Here is a 21,722-nt window from a genome sequence, read left to right on the forward strand (position 1 = left end):
CGCTGACCGCGATTAGTCAGCATGTAGTTCTATGCACTCGGAAGTGAATACGATATAAAGAATCGAGAAAATATCGCGATTATCATATTTTCTCATTAAATCGCTATGCCAATTAAGTTTTTTTTTTTAACCATTAATCACAGAAACAAAGACTCTGTACTCATCGATAAGCAGAAACGCGCGTCACTTAGCTTAAGCTTACCGGGAAATAAGTCACACAATAAATAAATAATTGATTACATAATGAAATGAAATTAGAGTGATAAAAATTGTGCAAAATCTTTCGCATACGCCGAAAATTTTCTTATCAATCTATATCGTTTTAATATCTGACACGTTGTATATTCTTCGTGTGTACGTTCTTGAAAAAGCACAGAATATTTTCTCCAAAATAAATTGTCTTGAAAACAGTCGAAAATGTGAAGTATTTAAAGGCATGGATCGATCCCCTGAGAAGAAAGTTTTAGATTTTGTTTATCAGAGCGAGAAGAAGACGGCGCGTGTGCACCAGGAGCAAGACATGTGTGCATTCACCGGGCGAGGATTTTCACGTTACATAAGTGTACAATTTCATAAAGTTTCTAAAATCTCGGAATTAAATGCAATGGCTATCGGTAGATTGAGATTGTGAAATTATCACTGTTACGTTACGACGTGCGAGTGCAAACAAGTGCGTCAATTCCTTCGTTCTTTGAATTATCATTAAAATATGCACCTGTTTGCAATATACGCTTCCGTTTATCTTTTTAACGACGCAGCATAACATTTATACGCACATCTGCGCTGTAATACAATGATCATAGATTAACTATCATAGAAAACATTACAACAATATGCAAATTATGCAAAAAATATCACATACTTCTGATAATCAATCATTCTCAACAATGAGCATTCATAATTAATGCATCTATATGGCAAAAAAATTGAAATGAATCTAGGTTACTGCTTAATTATTATTAAAAAAAGTCACGCTTTAGAATATGTACAGATATGGTTTCGAATGATTTGTTTTTGAAAAGAAGCAGAATTTTAAATTCTTTATATTAACGAGCAATAAATTTTTCTCATAAATTTTCCATAATGATTTTATAATATAAGCAGCCGCGCGTGTTGTTAAAATTGTTGCAAATTATTCTTTTTTTTGGAGTTTGTAAGAGAGCTCTCTACGTATTTACTGCTCCTTTTTTTAATGTGAGTTCAGGCGAAAATTTGCTCACATTGTTAAATGTAAGCTAATCTCATCTAACCATTCTATATAAAGTAACGATCACGATCGTTGATTAAGAATTCCCCTAAAAATCGTTAATTAATCAGATTTTCTTTCTACCGCGTGTATCATAACGGTAAGTGTAGCGAGAGTGGGGCACCTGTACGGTATAAAGGAGAACCGGTCCACGAAGTAATCGCGGTTCCCACTCCGTTGTTCATTTGCCGTCTCTCGAGTTCGCCGCTCCGCTCATTTCTCTTTCCGCAACAATCTGAGAGTCATCGTTGTCGCGATCGTTTGCACGTCGAGTGTCCGTTTGTGCGTCTGATTCGTCTTGAACATCGGTCAAGGTAAATTTAACTTTACTGTACGCCATGTATAAAAAAAAGTTTTTTTTCCCCCTACGCCACATATCCTTATATTACGATTTCACGTACTTTGTGTCAAATAAAAAAATTGTATATTGTAATTTGTATATATTGTAATCAAATTTACGTTCAACGCACATGACTATTTATCTTCCAAAAAAAATATATAGTTTCATCTCATCTATTACTCGCGCCACCACTTAATTTGTGTGTATTTACATATGAGATAAAATTTAGAAATCTCTTGAGATACTAATATAAAAATACTAATTCTGAATGAACTGATTAATATTTAGTTCTTTTCAAGTGGATACTTTTATCTTTATTTTATGCGCAAATAGTGTGAAGATCATAAAATATAAACAGTGAAAGTATTTTCTTCTTATTACAAGAAAGATCTGAACACTTATAGATAGAAATTTGGATATTTTATATTTATATGATAAAATAATATTTTTCTGAAAATATAACTTTTCCAATAAAATAAAAATTTTATCACATATATATGCATAAATAATATTACGTCCAATTTCGTTTGTTTACATCGTCATGATAAAAACATCTTAGAATAGTTACCATTTCTGAAATCTTCAATTTTATTTATTTTATTAAAAAAAAAATGTCTTTAAAATATCTTTAAATTATTTTCATTATTTAAAAGTAATTCAAACAGATTGTATACTTTTTAAATTTAATATTAAGTTACTCATTAATATTAAAATTTAATATTAAGTTACTCATTAACGAATCTGCAATATTTTAACTCTGAGAAAATTCTTCTTGCAACTTTTTAGTACTAATAATTCCAAACCACTTTTCATAATATAATATTTTCTAAATTCAAAGTTTTTTGTGTTTTTGATCATACTTTTAAATTTATTTTACAATAGAAAATATAATAGAAATATCAAACGTAAAAAGATTAAATAGATAAAATCTTCTTTATTCTTCTTTAATCTTATTTTTATATTTTTAAAGATACAAATATTCAAGTACAATTGTAATAACTTATTAAGTCTCAATTCAAATCTTTTTTTTAACATAATCAAGTAACATTCATTTATAACAAATAGATTGACACATATTGATTGATTTTATAGAAGTTAAACCATTAAATGACATCAACACATTATTTCCATTATGTCGATCAATTTCAACCATTGAAAGTCTTTAGCAATCTAATTATTATGCAAAGTTTAACTTAAAAGTATATTATATGTTAAATTATTACTTTTAAATCTATTTAATCTTTTTTTAGAAATTCTTTTAAATAAATATCATGTATTTTAACATCTTGAAATTTATTTTAATCTTAACTTTAATCTTTTAATCTTAACTTGACATTAATTTTTTAACGGAGCGTTTTTGGAACATGTTTTATAAAAACTTTTTTGTTTGTCTTGATAAGAAGAACATGACTGCATATAGTCCAACCTTTACAAAACACTATATATATAATAATAATAAAAATAATAATATAATAATGATAAAATTATATTCTTTATATTAATAATATGGTATATTATAATAAAATTATTATTATATATTAATATATTTTAATATATTAAAACTTTTTAAATTAGTAACGAAAATTTTAAGTTAGTATCTTATTAATCTTACTTTATGGAAAAATAGATAATTCCATGTGGAATGTCTTCAATTTGCATTTTCGTCGCAAGGTTATAATAGTACGAACTTCATCCTGTCACTTTCAACATGCTCATAAACTTTCACGCTTGCCAAATTCTCCGTGTTTTATCCTGTGACCAAGAATGCTTACATGGTGTGTGTAATTATTCTGAAGAGAGAAGATATTATATTGCGTTAGAGAAATTGAGAAAGTAATTGAAGAAGCGTAACACAAACTTTTCAAAATTCTTTCATCTTTTGCTTTTTAAGTTTGAACTTTTTTAACGTGACCATTTTGCTATCGAGTTTTACACAATTGTTTTCTTAACGATAAGGAGATTATATAAAATGTAACAAATTTTTTTATACAAACTATAATAGAGATATTATAAACTTTTTTGTAACTAATGGCGCTGAAAAATGTCAGAAATAAAAGAAAAAAGTACAAATAGCAATGTGACCGCTTCCAGAACGAGAAAAGATAAAAGCCAAGAAACATTCTCTTTGATTCTTCATCCGCGAAGCCGCGACGAGTTTAGAGAAAGTTTGGTTGAGCAAGTCAGCTTTGGTCAGCATTAATGCCTGACATAAGAACGATGGGTATCTTAACCAGTTGTGTAATCCATGTAGTGCACATTACATGCAATCGAACACGTGCACAAGGAATTATATAGGCATTATATGTATGTACAGTCAGATACGGTGTGTGTTCGATTTATTCCCTAGTGATTCAATTTTACGCTTTCTAATTTAGAAAAAAAAAGAAAATATGTGTACTAAAATTATATTTTATAATAGATACAATATCTTCTAACAGGTTTTTATCACATCTTAAATTGCACGAGTTTTCGAAACAATGTCACATATTTCAAATTTCGACATTATAATTTTTCGGGACTTTGCTTGTCCTTCGTTTTTTCCAGCGAACTTTTTTACGATTAATGATCTTCTATTTGCGTATTCAGTACCCTTCTTGCATGATTCAGATTTCTTCTGTTGTAGAGGAAGTTGTACTTCACTTGCAACGTTCAAAATAGATTATCAATATTCGCGATATTTCAATTGCAATTTTTTTCTTAAATATTGCCATCTATATGTACAGCGTTTTGTACCGCGTGACTTTATTTTTATCAACCATCTATGTTTACGCGATTGAATTTCTTCCTCTTCTTCCGAAGAATCATCTCTCCTTGTACTGCCTGTAACATTAATATTTATATAGGCACTCTTTTTTCAACACAAAGCAAAGTTTTTGTTTCATTTTCATATAAAGTAACTTCATCACCTTGTTTCACTTCATTTTCGCTTTCTGACCCTTTATATTGCATCGATAGAAAAACTGCCTTGAACATTCCTCACTGAATTCGTTTGACTCATCGAAAATTTCTGAGCTATCTTGATCTACTATAATTTTTGGAAACATAAATTTAGTTTGTGATTTGCTGATCTCCAAGAATGCCAAACTCAACTTTTTTTTCAGGAAAGGTCCAAAATACTTGTTCAATTTTCTATCTAGACTCGGCAGCTGTTTGCTTATATCTGCAGTCGAGATTAATTTGTAAGGCCTTACACCGGCAGACTCATAAGACAAATATAGTACAACATTATAAAATTTGTCAGTATCTCTATCTTTCATTCGTAATATGTGTAATTCAATTTCGGTAATTTCTGGATTATGAGATATATCAATACTTGTAACCCCAAAGAGACAGTCCTAAGAATTGAAAAATATTTTTAATTTAATTTCTCAATATATATAAAAAAAAAAGTATTTCTATTCTAATTGTTATGAACATCATAACAAATGTAACATTCAAAATACTGTTATAAAATGTTTAAAAATGTAATTAAAAAATTTAAAAGAGAAAAATCAAATAATTAGTATTTAACAAACAATAATTAATCTTTATGTTAATAGTTTTTTTTTCAATTACCCGCAATTCCTCAAGCTGCTTAAAGCGGCAAAGATAACTATCAATGTAATGCTTACAGCTATTTAAAAAATGCTTTACATTATTTAAATCATCGATAGGATGTTGCGATAATATTTCTTGCACATTGATAGTAGGCAACGCCCACTTTCCTAATTTTCCACGACCGTTTTTGTCTATCAGTATTTCTATTGCGTACAGATCGTTCTTTTTGACATCCTGTTCGGTACTATTAATTTCAAAAACTAATCTCAATTTTTGGTTGAATTCTCGGCATCGGGATCCCACGAATTGATGAAACTTATGGCATAATTGCATTTGCACATCCGGGATATAAGAGCTTGTGATTTCACTGTCTTGTATCAATGTCATTTTTAACATTTGCAATTTAATGGATTTGGATTTTTCAATTATAGTTTCTAGCCGAGAGACATACGCTTTCAACTTAGCGTTCTGTTTCAACAGCTCTCTTTCAACTTTTTTCTCCTGATTAGATTCTAAATGAACAAAAATATTTTAATGAAATTTCTCATTCAAATGACTCAATGCTATATATATATATATATATATATATGTTATAATTTATTAATACATGAAAACTTTTATTAAAATTATATAACATTTTTTAATAGACAAACACTTTTATTAAAATTATAAGATTCTCGTCAGAATATACAATTTCGTGATATCGATAAAAAAACAAAAAAATTTGCATTAAAAATGAATTGCAATTTTTGATTATTGATTGAGTATAAAAACGATAAGTTTTTATTACAAATTTTAGATAAACACGTCATATATATTTTAAAATTATAACTTTATAATAATAAAAGGAAAATACCTGTACTGCTGGATTTATTCTTAACGTTCTTCATGTTTATGGAAAATATATTTTTTTTGCTTCTTTCTAATAATATATAAACAAGTGATATTATTTATTTTCCTTTACTTAAATTAAATTTTACATATGTCTAAAACAATTAAACTTTGCAGTGCCTTGTTATTAAAAATTTAAAACTTACTTTTTTGAAAAAAAAACAACTTCCCACACAGTGCAAATAAAACTTTCTAACTTCTAATTACGAAATGTACGTAAGATTACAAGGAGACAAGTATCTCTCACGATCTCTATATACATAATGTTAAAATCCGCCAACATAATGTATTTATGTATTTGACATTGAGAGAGATGATGTTCGAATAGATGTAAAATCATAAGACGTATATATTACAATAATATTTACAAAATTTATTTTTCAATTTTGCTTCTTATAAATCTTTCTCTCTCTGTCTGTCTGTCTGTCTGTCTGTTTGTCTGTCTGTCTGTCTGTCTGTCTGTCTGTCTGTCTGTCTGTCTGTCTCTCTCTCTCTCTCTCTCTCTCTCTCTCTCTCTCTCTCTCTCTCTCTCTCTCTCTCTCTCTCTCTCTCTCTCTCTCTCTCTCTCCCTCCCTCCCTCCCTCCCTCTCGCTCTCTTTCTCTCTGCTCCTCTAAATTATAATACATATATTACAATTAGGATTAACAAGGTTTATTAAATGTTTTTATTTTTCTCATTTTTACAAAAATCTCACTCAGATTATCTATCTACTATAATATAATAAACTTTATCATCAACGAATGTTTATGTAGATATTCTATAATTAGAGAGCATTTGATTTATAAATACTAATAAATTAAATTTTATTCGACATATTTATAGTCTCTAGCTATATAAAAATTCTCTGTTTGCTGATCTATGGTGTGTATTTTTTATTTAATATTTTTTATTATAATCTATTTGTAGATGTTGTTGGTACAACCTACAGAGGAAATGTCTAAACAGATACGATTTGAGCTGAATGAGAATCCAGCGACTCGCGATAAGGACCTCGAGATGATTAAGGAATGGCTCGCTAAACAACCTCATTTACCTCAATTTGATGGTATATTTTTCGATTAAGTTACATATTAATTACATAAAACACATTATTCTAAGTTTGACGAGGTAAAGTTTTTTTTTAAATCTATAATTCGTGACTAAAATCGAAATAGATTTCTATTTATGATTTTATGTGTGTGTCGTAACATAGAAAACGTTCAATTTGGAATATTATGGCATTTATTAAATACCACAGATACAAAGTTGTCGACGCAAGAAGTAATAAAATGTATGTAACAAAATATCGAAATTGCACGATACGCATTCCAGCGATAATTTAAAGTTTCGATCATTCTCAAAGAGATGCTATGAGAAATTTATTAGACAAACGTTAAATTTAATCACAAAATTACAAAGGTACTTGAAATAATTCAATCTGATTTCTTTTCAGATGACCAAAGAATAATGACGTTTCTACGCGGATCCAAATTCTCCTTAGAGAGATGCAAACAAAAACTGGACATGTATTTCACGATGCGCGCAGTGATTCCCGAATTTTTCTCTAATCGTGATGTAACGAAACAGTCGTTACAAGACGTAGCGAAATATGTGTAAGGAAATATCGCGATTGCGTTGGTGATAGTTTAAGGTTTCAATCATTCTCAGAGAGACGCGTGAAATAAAAAATATATTTACTAGATAAATATTAATTTTTTTTTTCATTTATTTCTTCCAGACAAATGCCTGCATTGCCTGGTTTAACAAAAAACGGACGTCGTGTGATTTTAATGCGAGGTAGCTCTAAAGACTTGCCAATAACCGTTTCCAATATCACAGAAGCTATGAAGGTACAAATTTACTTCTCAATCAATTATGGATTAAAGAAGAAATACACACTTTTCTTAAGTCAAATCAATCAATCTAATTATTTTATAATATACTTAAAAATATTAGAAATCAATTTTTTTAAATATGTTCTGTAAACGCTTTGATACCTGTGAAAAAAAATACATTTTATCATCTATAACATAAAACAGAAATTTAAATTTGTTTATTATTTTATTGTAAAAAAAAAAGAATTTGTTATTATTAAAGAGTATATATTTTATAGAATTTTTTTACTATCATTATTATTATTATTATTATTATTATTATTACAAGGTATCCCATTTGAAATGCCATATTTTTATTTAATTTGGGACATTTTTAATGAGACACCTTATATTGTTTTTGTTAATATCTATAATATTGATAGTTAACTTACTCAAACTGTAACGATTCTGATCCCAGTTTTTTGAAAACTGTATTTTACATCGTACGTTGATATCTTACATTTTATTTTCAAGTTAATTTAACAAAATCTGTTGTTGTTAGATGGTATTCATGATCGGCGATGTACGCCTCAAGGAGGAGATCCACGGCGTTGCTGGGGATGTTTATATCTTCGACGCTTCTGTCGCGACACCCGCGTACTTTGCCAAGTTTACCCCGACGTTAGTGAAGAAGTTTCTGGTCTGTGCACAAGAGGCGTATCCAGCAAAGGTGAAAGAGGTGCACATAATCAATATCAGTCCACTCGTCGACACGATTCTCAATTTTGTCAAGCCGTTTCTGAAAGAGAAAATACGCAATCGCATCTTCACGCATAGCGACGTCGAATCACTCTACAAACATATACCTAAGGAGATACTGCCGACCGAATACGGCGGAGATGCCGGATCCATCATCGATATACACAGTACAACATTTTATTAATATTTAATTTTATATTATATAATTTTGAATTAATAAAATTAAATATAATAATATTTAATATATTAATAATTAATATTTAATATTTTCATTTTTATTAATTCAAAATTATAGTGTTTCGATATGTCATTTAATTTCTTCGAATTTCCTCAATTTAGTTTAGATTTTTCCTATCTTTGCTATCATTAAATATTTTTATAAAGAGACTTCTGATTTATATAAGATATCAGAATAATAATTAAGATAAATACGTTAAATATCTTTAATGTTAAAATAAGTCCTCTAACAAACGTTGCTTGTTATCTTTTAGAGATTTGGATGAAGAAATTGGAAGAATATGGACCATGGTTTGCGGAGCAGGAAAACGTGAAAGCTAACGAGGCTTTGCGACCAGATAAACCAAAGACGCATGATGATCTATTCGGTATCGATGGATCTTTCAGGCAGTTGACCATCGATTAAATCGATTAACGTTACAGAGTGTATCCCAACGTAATCATCGCCAACGGCAATCGTTAATTAGAACGTACGTTCACGTTAGGAGAAGAAACTTCGACATCGACCGATCGTACGTTTTGCCCGGGTGATGAATATTTTAATGAAATTTCCTCTCAAACCATTATAATCGAATTATGAACTTTTATACAGAATTTATATACGTTATTGCGATTTTTTTCAAAGTAATTTACATTGACAATCAATAAAACAATTTCATTGGAAAGCTCGCTTGCGAATTAAACAGAGATAATAAATATTTTGACAAAAAAAAATAACGCGTATAAGATAATACGCAACGATAATAGAATATATTTTGCATTTTTTAAATTAATAGTTTATTTATTTTTATAATTAGAGGTGCGCTATTTATAATATTGATTTTAATTTAACAAAGCGTTATTAATATAATATAACGTCAAAACAAAATATATTTTTTAGAGAAATTTTTCTTGATGATATATAATTGTAATCTCTTGGAAAATACCGATCATTTCGGATAATGTATATGCTTAAAATTATAATAATTTAAAATTTTAGCGTCTCTTTGAGAAATTTATGTGATTGAAATGTAATATTTTTATATGTGTGAGATTATATCAATGATAAAATCCTAAAAATATTTTTTATTTCTTAAATCACAATGAGAAATTAATATATTTTAAAAAATTATTTTATTAAGTTTCTTCTTTCAGAAAACACTATTTTATAACACATATATAGAGAAAAAAAAGAGAGAGAAAGAAAGAGAGAGAGAGAGAGAGAGGGGGGAGAGAGAGAGAGAGAGGGAGAGAGAGAGAGAGAATCTCATAAAATATTAATATGTATAATACGTAATATTTAAAAAATCATGTTTACTTTTACATTAGAAAGTTTATTATTCTCATTGAGACACGTCATTAAAGTGAAATATGTATGTAATAGAGATCAAATAATGAAATTGATTTTCTATTTGAACGAATGTAATAATAGGAAAAAGATAATAGCTCTTTACACATTTTGTTTAAATAATAATCGCTATTAATTATACTTTAAGAGACAAAAATATAGAGAGCTGATGTTACTTATCATTAACGTAATATATTTATTTTTCAATTAGAGATATCTTTTATTGACATCTCAGTTCGAAAATTACGTGAATAAAATCTCGAAATAAAATGCACAATTACAATAAAATTAAATTATAATCGAGTGAATAATTATATTATATTATATAATTAACTTAAAATTGAATGAATTTTCATTGTTAAAATTGTTAGATTAATAATAGATTTTCTTTACAAATATATTGAATATTATATAAATTTTTATGTTCTACGTAAATGATTCATAAATAACAAGTATTTTATTATAGCTTGTACATATAAGAAATCTATATGATTTCTCGTGATTACATGTTATAACAAGTTAATAACTAAAATTGTATGTCAGAAAATAATATATATATACAATTTCGGAGAACTTGTGACAAGACGCGAAGATTGTCTGACTTCTCGGGAAAAAATGAGTTTTTTAACAGCAACTGTGATGCTAATTGCCAATCATTAATTTGTCTCAAAGTGGAACGACAAAAAAGATACAATAAAAATGTCGTATCCAGTAAAGCTACATGGGACAGTCTAACCGTTGCGCTGAAATTATTCGAATTTTCGTTTGCGTTCACTCGATTTCCTGGGGTAATTATTTCCACCATTGGATTTCAGTGATTTAATAGCAATGAGAAATAGTCAACCTGAAAAACTTGTCCAACTGAGGAGAAGCTTTTATACAAATTTCTGCTTTTTTTTTAAAAAGATTAAAGAAAGTATCCAATAAAATCGATACATCCCATGTATAATCTATGGTGATTATATATTGATTATTGATGCGTTTTATTAAAATTATTTCATTTATTTTTGTACTCATTATTTGAATGTTATAATCAACTATTTAACATATAACAATTAGTGAATCTATTATTAAAAAGTATATTTGTCACATTGTTCTTCCACGATACTGATTAATTCTTTCAATCTCGAATAATTGCACGACACGTCGCCGTCGTTCAGTACTGTTACTTGTTATGTTTGCGACAAAAGGTAAAACTGTCTCACCACGATCGCACTTTGACAGCTGTCTAACAATGTTAGTAAAAAGATTAATAAAGAAGGAATTAATTTAGAAAAATTAAAGAATTCAGAAATATAGAGAAGTGAGGAAAAATTGCAGTAATCACTTTGAGAGAGTGTTAAACAAAAGAAAATGATAATAGAAAAAAAGAAAAAAGACGACTTGACATAAAAAATAGAAGCAATAGAAGCTTAGAGAAATTTCAAAAAGAAAAAGGAAATGGAATGTGATTAAGAATTATTGTTAAGATATGTACCTATAAAAAATACAGATAGATAAATAGAAAGTAATAAATATGTAATGAGAAAGAAAGGATATTGAAAAATAAAAAAGTTAGCAAAAAGATAGTAAAGGAGAGAAAATTTTGTTAAGAAAAAAAGGGAAAAAAAACAGAAAATAAATAATAAGAAAGCAAAAAAAAAGAAGAGAAAAGAAAAAAGGAAGAACAAGAGATGGAAGAAATTATTAAGAAGAAAATTTTATTAAAACAAAAGTAAAAAGGAAAGAAAGGTAAAGAAAATTGTGAAAAGATTGTAAAAGATAGTGTTTTGAAACGTAGCAAAATGCAAGGAATCGAAAATTTGAGAGAAGTACAAAAGAAAGGAAATGAAGAAGAAAAAGAAGAGAAAACGAAGACAAAGAAGATAATATACAAAAAAGTAATTAAATTGTAATTATAATTAACTTATAATTATTCTATTATATAAAAATAAGTTGCATATATATATGTAGTTTATAATATAAAATCTATGTATCTATATATATTTTTTTTGAATTAAATATATGGCACGCGTTTTATAATGTTCTAGTTAGTGTAAATTATTTGGTTGTCTATTTGCTTTCCAAAAACATTTTCTCTTTGCAGCTTAAAAATATACATTATTCTCAATAATTTAATTATATAAAATTATATAAAAATCTTCACTAAAAGAACACGTGTTGTTCTGATCTTGTAAGTATGACTTCATGTGGTTTATTGATAATGATTTGATAAGTACAAGTAAAAATAAATTTCTTTGAAATAGTATCTCGTGATATAATATTCGTCGCGTGACATTCTGTATACAAGACAAATATTTTTAGTACAAACGCATTCTGACTTTTTCATCTTTTCAGTCGCTCACAATTGTTATTAAATATAATCATTCAGGTAGTGAGTTAACCCATCAATCGTTTAGTAAATTAATCATTCGGTCAGTCTATCGATAATTTATTCAATAATATAATGTGTAATTTATTCAATAATATAATAATTTAAACATTGTTAGACAGTTGATTTCTTGATTACTGTGACGAATATAGAGAAATATTAATTTATGAAAATAACTGTGTATGGAAAGAAAACACACGATAAAGTGTATATTATTAAATTATGTTTGGTAATCAATTATAAATTTTTAAACTACTCAATAAAGCTGTCTACTTTTACTAATATTATTTGACAGATTTTATTCGTAAAAAAAAAAAAATAAAAATTGTTATTATTAAAAACGCATTACGGCTGATAGAATAAAATTTTCGACAAACAATAAATATTACAAAGTTTATTGTAAAATAAACTGATTAAATATTAAGATAAAAGTATATTGTACAAACTTATAAAAAATTAATTGACAATTTTTCCGTTATTATTTTCAGTCTCTTTTCCTGAAATGACATTTTGTGTCTGATAAAACTTTTATCTTGTCAGTCAAATTTTAAAAGACTCGATTTTTTATCCTATAATTTTCAGAATATCGATTATTCGATTTTTTTCTTGCTATATTATATATACATATAATGTACGTGATCAAAGTTATTGAATGGATCTGTCAAAAAGAGTACTACTTTTCTAACTGCATGAAATTTGTTGAATAATTACAGCGCGAGTTAATGTATTATAAAAAAAAGGAAAGTTAACGAATAATTATTTATATTTTGTGTTGCTTTAACAACGCATGATTTCTCAATAATTACTCAAGTGCCTGCATAAATCCAATTAATTTCTTGCTTTCTCCCTTGCCAATTGTATCGCACAAATTTAATTAAAATAATACTCTCACGTAAAGAAAACCAATTGTGTAATACATTCAAATGTTTTAGAAAATTCTTCAATTGAATTTTATATAAGATCAATTATTTTTTGTTGAAGAAATTTTGAGTCATAACGTGTTGAAAATTTTTAATATATAAATGAGTAGCGAAAGGATATTCTCGATCATAATATTGTATCAATAAAATGTAATATCGCAATGCGATATTTCTAGTCATAAAATTAACACGTCTACGGTTTAAAAATTATTAATTAAGTCAATACGTCTATTCATGCTGTATTAACTTTGTATTAACTCTGAATTTTTTATCTCCATATTATGACGCAAATAACTCAACAATAACGCGTATAGTAATATTATAATATATGCAGCTTTCGAGAGCGATAATTACGTTGACGTTAATATTCGCGATGACATGCATTTAATACTCTAAATTTTCAAAGAGAATCTTAATACGTTTAATACAAATTGCTATTATTATAATAATTACCATCAAGTAAATGAAATTTACGGTAAATTCTTTGTTAATATATTCTCGCTATTCAAGTGATTGGATCGATATTAGTACTTGAATAATAATAATAATAAACGTAGATATACACATATACATATATGTACAATATAAGTTTATTGATTTTACTCTTTCTACATTCGAATACTATATATGTCGAACTTATGATAATTCAGATGAGTTCTAAGAATTTTTGCACATATACAAATGCATAAATTCACGAAACAAAATACTATAGTAAAAAAAATTGCAATAATCGCGCACATTAATAAGCGTTTATTCACGCTAGACACAAAAAGTTATATGTATGTACAATACATATGTGTTCTTTACGCAACATATATAATATTGATTATAAAATTTAACGTAAGAAAATTTATTTTAAATCTGAAGTTAAAATAAATTATTATAAATTTTTTACCTTATATTTGCTCCGCTCTCGCTTAATTCTCTTAACTTTCGTCATTTTTTGACATCTCGTTTATCCTGCATCTTCATGACGCTGACACAAGATTCACTCGCAAAAACACAATTAATTAAGATCGCGTGGAATTTTGCATAAACACTACGGACATTTAATTTTACACATTACGTGCATTTTATTTTATATTATCAGAATATTCATTTAATTGTATTATCAGAACGCAAAAATCATCTGTTATATTGACGAAGTACTGTTAAAGACGACCAGCCATGGAAACACAAATTTTTGTAATTATCAAAGTCACATTATCGATCGTTTTGATACATTGGAGATAATTACACGAATAATTTAATATTTTAATTTTAACTCATCCTGCTATTGTTTTATTATCAGAAATGCATAGATCTTTTATATAACTGTCTCGAGAATAACAAAACATTTTATTGTATCATGTTGTATATTACTGCTTTTTTATCGACAGTGCACATACTTACTTAAAATAGTGCAGCAATTATTTTCAAATAATTTACTGTATATTACTGTAATAATATTATAATTTATTTAAGTATCGCATAGTGATTTTTTTAAATTTTATTCTAACTTTCATAAGGCTGACCGTTTTTAACAACATCTCGTCGATAGTTATACAAAGCTCTATCACGATCCACTCCACAAATTGCGAGCTAATACTAATTAAAACTACACGATAATTGCAAAACCTAATTAAGCACATGAATTAATAATCGCTAATTGCTATAATCATAGAATGACGCATTTTATATTTCTTAATTCTTGTCGCAATTATATTTCGAGAGATATACGACACGCACGGCCTTCCTCCTGCTCCAGTGTCGTCGCGCAAATGACAAATACTACTACATATACCTGTCAACATAAGCGCGCTATATATAAGTTGGCTTTTATTCATTGATACCATGGAATTTCTCAATTTGCGCGACGACACTGGAGCAGGAAGAAAGGCCGTGCATGTCGTTGTATTATATTATCTCTTGAAATATTTAACTTGTTTATAACCCATACTCGTATACATAAATTATATAATTGTATTCTTAATTGTTTTAATTTTGCGCTGGCAATAAAACTTTATTATTCTTAATTATTTTCTTCAGTCGTTTGCCCTTCAGATTGATATACACATTTCTCATCGTATACAATTTTCATCTCTGATTCAATTATCACACTCATTAATGTTATCAAAAGTGGGTAAAAACTTTTGTTAAAAATAAGTAGGTTAAAATATGGCAATTTCTATCATTTTTGTAGAAATAATAGATATAAAAATTCACATTAAAAAATTGAAAACGTTTTTTTACTTGTTTTTGGCGTATGTATGTACATTCTGATATTTTTCAAGCAAATCATTTCGTAATAGATTCTAATAAATAGATTTTACAGTCTTTGTACAAAAAAGAAAATACAGTATCCATGTTTTAACAATATTTCATTCTTCTGTGATTATGCACTTATTTTCTTAGCAGAAGTGTTTGCAAATAATTTTCATAAAATTTTCTCTTTTTAAATCTGTCGTTCAATGCTTAATCTTGAATCTTTTTATTTTTAACGTCTGCTTCGCTCAATAGTCAAAACGGTTTTAAACATTCATAGAATTTGTCTTTTCGAAATAGATTTTCCAAACTTACAATAATCTTGAATAATATAGGTATCATTGCACAACTAAAAAACTATTATGTGAAAAAATATTCAGGACAACAATACAATTATATATTTTTAAGCTAATTTTTATCTGTAATGCGTTTATGAATGCGCTTAGCTTCTTTATTTTTATATATTTCGACAAAATTTCCTAAGAAACTTATTTTTGAGATTTTAAACATTTAAAAATGCAAATAAATTAATATTCTAGACCAGAATAATCCCATAATACTTATCAACTGCATTTCATTAACTTGACATTTGTGTAAAATAAAATACGCGATTAACGTTGAAAGTATTATGTAAAGTACCACGTAATAGTCACATTCTAATGACAGTGCGCGCGCCATCGTACTCAATAGTGTTTTCGTGAAAACTCTGTATAATGAAGATGCAACAAAGAATAAATAAGAGAAGAGGAGGCGTCGAGTGATGGCAGCCATAAGAGAAAGATGATGAAAGAGATGAGCAATTTATAAATTATATTAAATAAAAAAATACAATCTTATATATAAAACAAATTTTTCGGAAATCGGGTAGTTTCTTTTATTAAATATTTATTTAAAGAAACGTGTGTGTGTGTGTGTGTGTGTGTGTGTATGTATTTATATGTATATATTAATTATGCGTGTTATTTTTTTAAATACTAATTTAAATATATAAAAATATTTAATAAAATTGTGATAAAATAGGATTGAACACATGATTCGCATTTAACTATAAAAGAATAATATGCGAGGCAAAAACATATCAAGAAAAATAAAAAAATAAAAAGTATAATAAAATAGCCAAACAAAGTGGAATAGAATAAAAAAAGAACAGATATAAACTGCTTTGTCCTAAGTACAAATAGTATAAGTATAAATACCGATATATACATATATATACCGTCTTTATATTTCGGTAGAAAAGATCAAAATTTTTTCTGCAAAATATGATATAATGAAAAGCACAGGAAGGCTTTCTATTGCCATCTACGAATTCGAGATTTTTCAGTTTTTTTGAGGGTCAATAATTTAAGTGTGTTCGAGTTTGTCTAATAGAAATAGAGCTCGGTGTAATTGCAGTGAGTTTAAATTTGGATATATTTTAAATACTAAATATGATGCGTATTACGTCAATTTTTTCGTTTTATTACTAAAAATAGAAGCTATCGAAAAAATGTGCTTATTTATCAAATTAACATACATTAATATACAGATCAATTAATATACAGATTTACCGAAAGACATAAAATAGATTTTAGCTCCTCAGGTTAATTTTTTTTTATTTTAATCCATTATTGCGCTATGGACTTTACTCCTGAATAATATTTACGAAATAAATTATATCGGAATATTTATATTAAAAATCGTCATTTATATTTTACTTTAGACAGATACAAGCAAACGAGAGATTTAGAATAGTGCAACAATTTCAAGTTAAATGTAAATTCGTGCCTCTTATCAAGATAAACAATACCACACGTAAAGTTTCTGAATTCACGTGACCATTGTATTGCATCGCGTCATGTTCACGCTTCCGGAACGGATAGTATCGCAAAGGCAAAATAAAGCTCGACATCTTCCTTACATACGTTGCGGTAAGTTTCTTGTCAATAATCTCTGTCGTGATTCGTAATTATATCTGTTGCGTATTACATTATGTCACGCTCGAATGTATAAACATGCGTTATACATGCGGGAAAATTGCGTAGAAAAGAGAGAGAGAGAGAGAGAGAGAGAGAGAGAGAAGGAAAGAGTGTTCAAATAAAACGTGTAATCAATTACAGGAAAAAAATGAACATTACTTCCGTTGTTTAAAATTAACAAATTATTAATCTATAGATTTTAAATAATGGAAATTGTACAATAGATTGAAAATTTGATTTAAAAGTACGGCTATATATATTGATATGAGCTTTATCGAATTCTTACTATAATCGTTATTTTTAAAACGGTTAATTTCCCTGACATTCCATTAGGACGAAAATCTTAACGAAACATCAACTTTCGATTTTTATTTCTCAGTGTCTTTATTACTATTTATTTGTAATATGATTGCCATTAAATATTCACTTCTCGAACTTTGCAATTGGCGTAGCGAGACGTATGTGTTCTTACTTCGAGCATATGTTTCAAAATGTTTCGCGAAAGAAATTTTCACGCTAGTAGAAATATACAAATTCACAATAAGATCTACATTTGCCGACTATTGACAACTATTGGCGTTTGTCATATAGAAGTTATGCGGTCGACGTGGATTTCTCGGAAAGATGGAGAATATTCAGCGACAAGGAAAGAGAGATGAAACACATCTGTAAACTTACTTTTTCCTTTCTTCTCATATATTGTATGTCAATTTTTCATATCTTTGAATTAGATATTTTGTAGGTTTTTTATCAAAGGTATTTTTAAGCAAAATGATAAACATTCTAGAGAGAAAGAGAAAGAGAGAGAATTTGTTTAAATTATAACAATTGTACGCTCAATGTAAATTTATAATTTGAGACGATATTTTTTATTTCAAGGACTGTATTTAAAAAAAAAAAAAGCAGATAATATTCATCGGTGTTTGGACAAAATAATAAATTAAACAATTCTCAAATTCCTTGCGTCAAATAAAGTATAATTTCAGTTAAAGTATAAATTCTCGAAAGATTAAAATATGCGATTCACAAAGATACATACATATTATATATATTTGTTTTACAAAAAGTTAACTGTCGTTATTGCGAAAAATACACCTTTGTATGAATTTCATCAAAGATTAAACGTTTTGAAACAGAAAAATTTCAAACAGATATAAAACGCATTTTGTGCTTACATCACGCGAATACAGTTATAACTGTGCGAGAATTTAATCCTTAAGGAAGGTAGATCATAACGAAGATCCAGCTCAAATAAATCGCGTTTAAGTCCATCACGTAGCTCGTACGTGCCCTGCGGATTTATCGCAGCGATTTCGCTATATTGTCGGTATAAGAAAAGAGAAACAAAGATTCGAGATGGAGAAATGTTTTTGTATATATATGCACGCATCATTCTGGGAAGGTTTTTGATATTTTACTTCTCGAGGAATTTACGTCAGTCAGATCAGCCGAAAGAAAAACTACAGTAGATATAAACGACAGTAGATATCAAGATATATCAATTTTCATATTTATTTTATCGTGACACAGTTTCATCACGTTATGCAAAGTTTGATCGTTTATTCGAATTGAAAATGCTTAGCGCCACGTTCGAGAATTTTCTTCATCGCTTTCCTCAACTCGTGAAATAAGAAATCGACTTTACTTTACGTAAGCCTTGGTCGCACGGATTACTGTATACGCAAATTATGTTATAAGACTGTAGACTATATACAAAATTTAAGACTCTACACGACATTGCTCTACATTGTCTTCGGTGCACGTGTACCGTACTATAAAATCATTATTACATTACGCTCTTAACAAACTTTTTCGTTATCCAACGATGATATTAAAGGTCTATTAATATGTTATTTATTGATAGATTCTGTTGGTAATATTGATTACCTCACCAACATGTAGGATAAACGCCTCTATGGAAGAAGACAACGATACAAAAATAATCCACTATTGGGAAAATTATTAATTAGCCCTGGAGCTTTCGTTATTGTTTTACGAAGCGCAGCGTTCTGGGAAGTTGCCAATAGACAATAGAATTTCATGGCGGGGCGATTTCACATTAAATGATCGTGGTTTGAACTTGGCGAGGACTTAACCGGAGGATATTACACTGGTAATAAACCGTTACGCCATTTAATTAGAGAATCGAAAAAAATAACGAGAAATTTGTTCAATAAAATTATTTAATTATTTGTTAAACACGTCTATGTAAGAGTGATACGAAAATATGTCCTTGTTTGACACAAACAATGCTGATTAATGATTTATTAAATTTCTTAGCAATGAAAAACTGAGCAATTTATTTCGCAAAACTAATCATCCTTGTTCTCTTTGTTCAGGTGGTGACTTTGTAAAGTCCGGCTTCATAATGGCTTTCACGACGACACTTTTGGCTTGGAGTGCAATCAGTTGGCCACAGGCTTATAAAACCGCCAATTAATTGGACGAAATTCGTAAAACTGTCAAATGAACTATCAATTACTTTATCAAACATCACGTAAGCAAGAACGAACTGTATGAACAAGTGGGCGAGTTTTATCTCGATCAGTTTTGAGAGAGACCAGAAGAGCTGTCGGATGAAGTCAGACCAGCCTTCAAAATCGATCCGAAATATCCTGGTATAATATACAACAATAGACCTATATATATAAAGAAAAACATATATTTTTTAACATACATTTAGGAAATAAAAAGAAAAGTAAACAATATATTTTTGGATATAAATGTATATTATATCTTTCATTTGCAATTATTTGATTTTATTTATTATACGCACGTTTACATTGCATTTGACTTATTTTGCTTGATTGTAGGTTCTGATCTCGCTGGCGAAACGGCGGCTGCTCTCCCAGCTTCGAACATCGTCTTCAAGAAGATCGCTCCCGATTACAGCGCCGAATGTCTTAAGCATGCAAAAGAGTTTTACACTTTCTCCACTACTTCTCACGGTCTTTATCACAAAGCAATAATAAACGCAAAACTATTTGAGAAGAGCACAGGTTACGGCGACGAGCTGCCATGGGCCGCTGTTGGCTCTACAAGGCGACTAAAGGCTTTAAGTATCTCGACAATGTCATCAATTACTATGAGAATTTCCAGCTCAACGAAGAGTCGAATAAATTCTTTTACAACAACAAGATCGCCGGAATTCAGGTAAAATGATTGTCTTTGATAATTTATGATTTATTTACATAAGTTTTATCATATTTATCTTGATAATGTATTTGTTTAAAGAAATGTTAATTCTTTTTGACAAAGCCTTTTTAAATTAAAATTTTTTTCGATTACAAAAAGGATTATAAATAATAATTTATTAAATGAGATAATATCTTGTCTCTTTTTTTCAGCGTCTTCAGCTTTTAGATCTTCTGATATAGATGTTTTAATTTTTTCATAGGTGTTGCTTACTGGCTCAATTAACAAATGAATTAAAGTACCAACAAGCCACTAGGGCCTTTTGCAAATCCTCAATACTACGATTACACACCCAAGAGTCTTGGATATATCAGTTAGTTGGGTACTTTTACAATCACACCGCTAATATGGCTTTCATCTGCTTGCAAGCGACGGATTATAATATATTAGACGACTCAAAGAAATATTGCCTATTTGCGAAAGAACAGATTAATTATATGCTAGATAAAACAGGTAAGACTTGAGTAAAATTTTTTTTGTATTTAAAAAAAATAACTTTTTTGTACTCATATTTATATATTTTACAAGTTATAACGATAACTTGTAAAATAGATATTGAATCGAATATTTTTTTTTTTAAATTTGTGCTGGATTTTTTTTTTACTTCCGTACAATTATCAGGAAAAAGTTATGTGGTTAAATACGGTGATTCACTGAAACAGCTGGGTCACGCTGCGGATGTTTGTGCTAATAAACCAGCACCATGCGGATGGGAAGACCTCTTTAGAAACAGTCCGAAAACCGCAGACTCTGCTTGGTGCTCTAGTTTGTGGATCTAATATAAAAGACGAGTTCATAAATTATCGATTGCTGAATGACACGGCTATCAGGCTAAATTATAACGCTGGTTTTACTGGCGTACTCATCGGACTGTTGCAATTGACGGGCCTATTTTATCATTGA

General features: G+C 28.4%; 3 protein-coding genes across 3 annotated transcripts; 2 read left to right on the plus strand and 1 right to left on the minus strand.

Annotated features, from left to right (window-relative positions):
- Positions 1 to 1,401: 1,401 nt before the first annotated feature.
- Positions 1,402 to 9,863, plus strand: LOC140663494 (alpha-tocopherol transfer protein-like). Its single transcript, XM_072887715.1, has 6 exons — positions 1,402 to 1,560; positions 6,922 to 7,060; positions 7,448 to 7,607; positions 7,733 to 7,844; positions 8,371 to 8,734; positions 9,059 to 9,863. Exons 2-6 carry the CDS (start codon positions 6,922 to 6,924, stop codon positions 9,208 to 9,210), a joined length of 927 nt encoding a protein of 308 aa, XP_072743816.1. The 5' UTR covers positions 1,402 to 1,560; the 3' UTR covers positions 9,211 to 9,863.
- On the minus strand, positions 3,976 to 6,318 carry LOC140663488 (uncharacterized). The gene is made up of 5 exons (XM_072887702.1): positions 6,161 to 6,318; positions 5,980 to 6,045; positions 5,142 to 5,635; positions 4,493 to 4,921; positions 3,976 to 4,406 (listed from the first exon to the last, which is right to left on the minus strand). Exons 2-4 carry the CDS (start codon positions 6,011 to 6,013, stop codon positions 4,499 to 4,501), a joined length of 951 nt encoding a protein of 316 aa, XP_072743803.1. The 5' UTR covers positions 6,014 to 6,045; positions 6,161 to 6,318; the 3' UTR covers positions 3,976 to 4,406; positions 4,493 to 4,498.
- A 2,052-nt stretch (positions 9,864 to 11,915) lies between the features above and the next one.
- Positions 11,916 to 21,722, plus strand: LOC140668709 (endoglucanase A). The gene is given in 10 exon segments (XM_072897959.1): positions 11,916 to 12,011; positions 17,529 to 17,576; positions 19,489 to 19,704; positions 19,707 to 19,737; positions 19,964 to 20,242; positions 20,438 to 20,650; positions 20,653 to 20,788; positions 21,022 to 21,272; positions 21,441 to 21,556; positions 21,558 to 21,722. Coding segments are annotated over 10 exon segments (1,551 nt in total).

This window comes from Anoplolepis gracilipes, chromosome 1 (assembly GCF_047496725.1).
Source record: "Anoplolepis gracilipes chromosome 1, ASM4749672v1, whole genome shotgun sequence".
Lineage (NCBI taxonomy): Eukaryota > Metazoa > Arthropoda > Insecta > Hymenoptera > Formicidae > Anoplolepis > Anoplolepis gracilipes.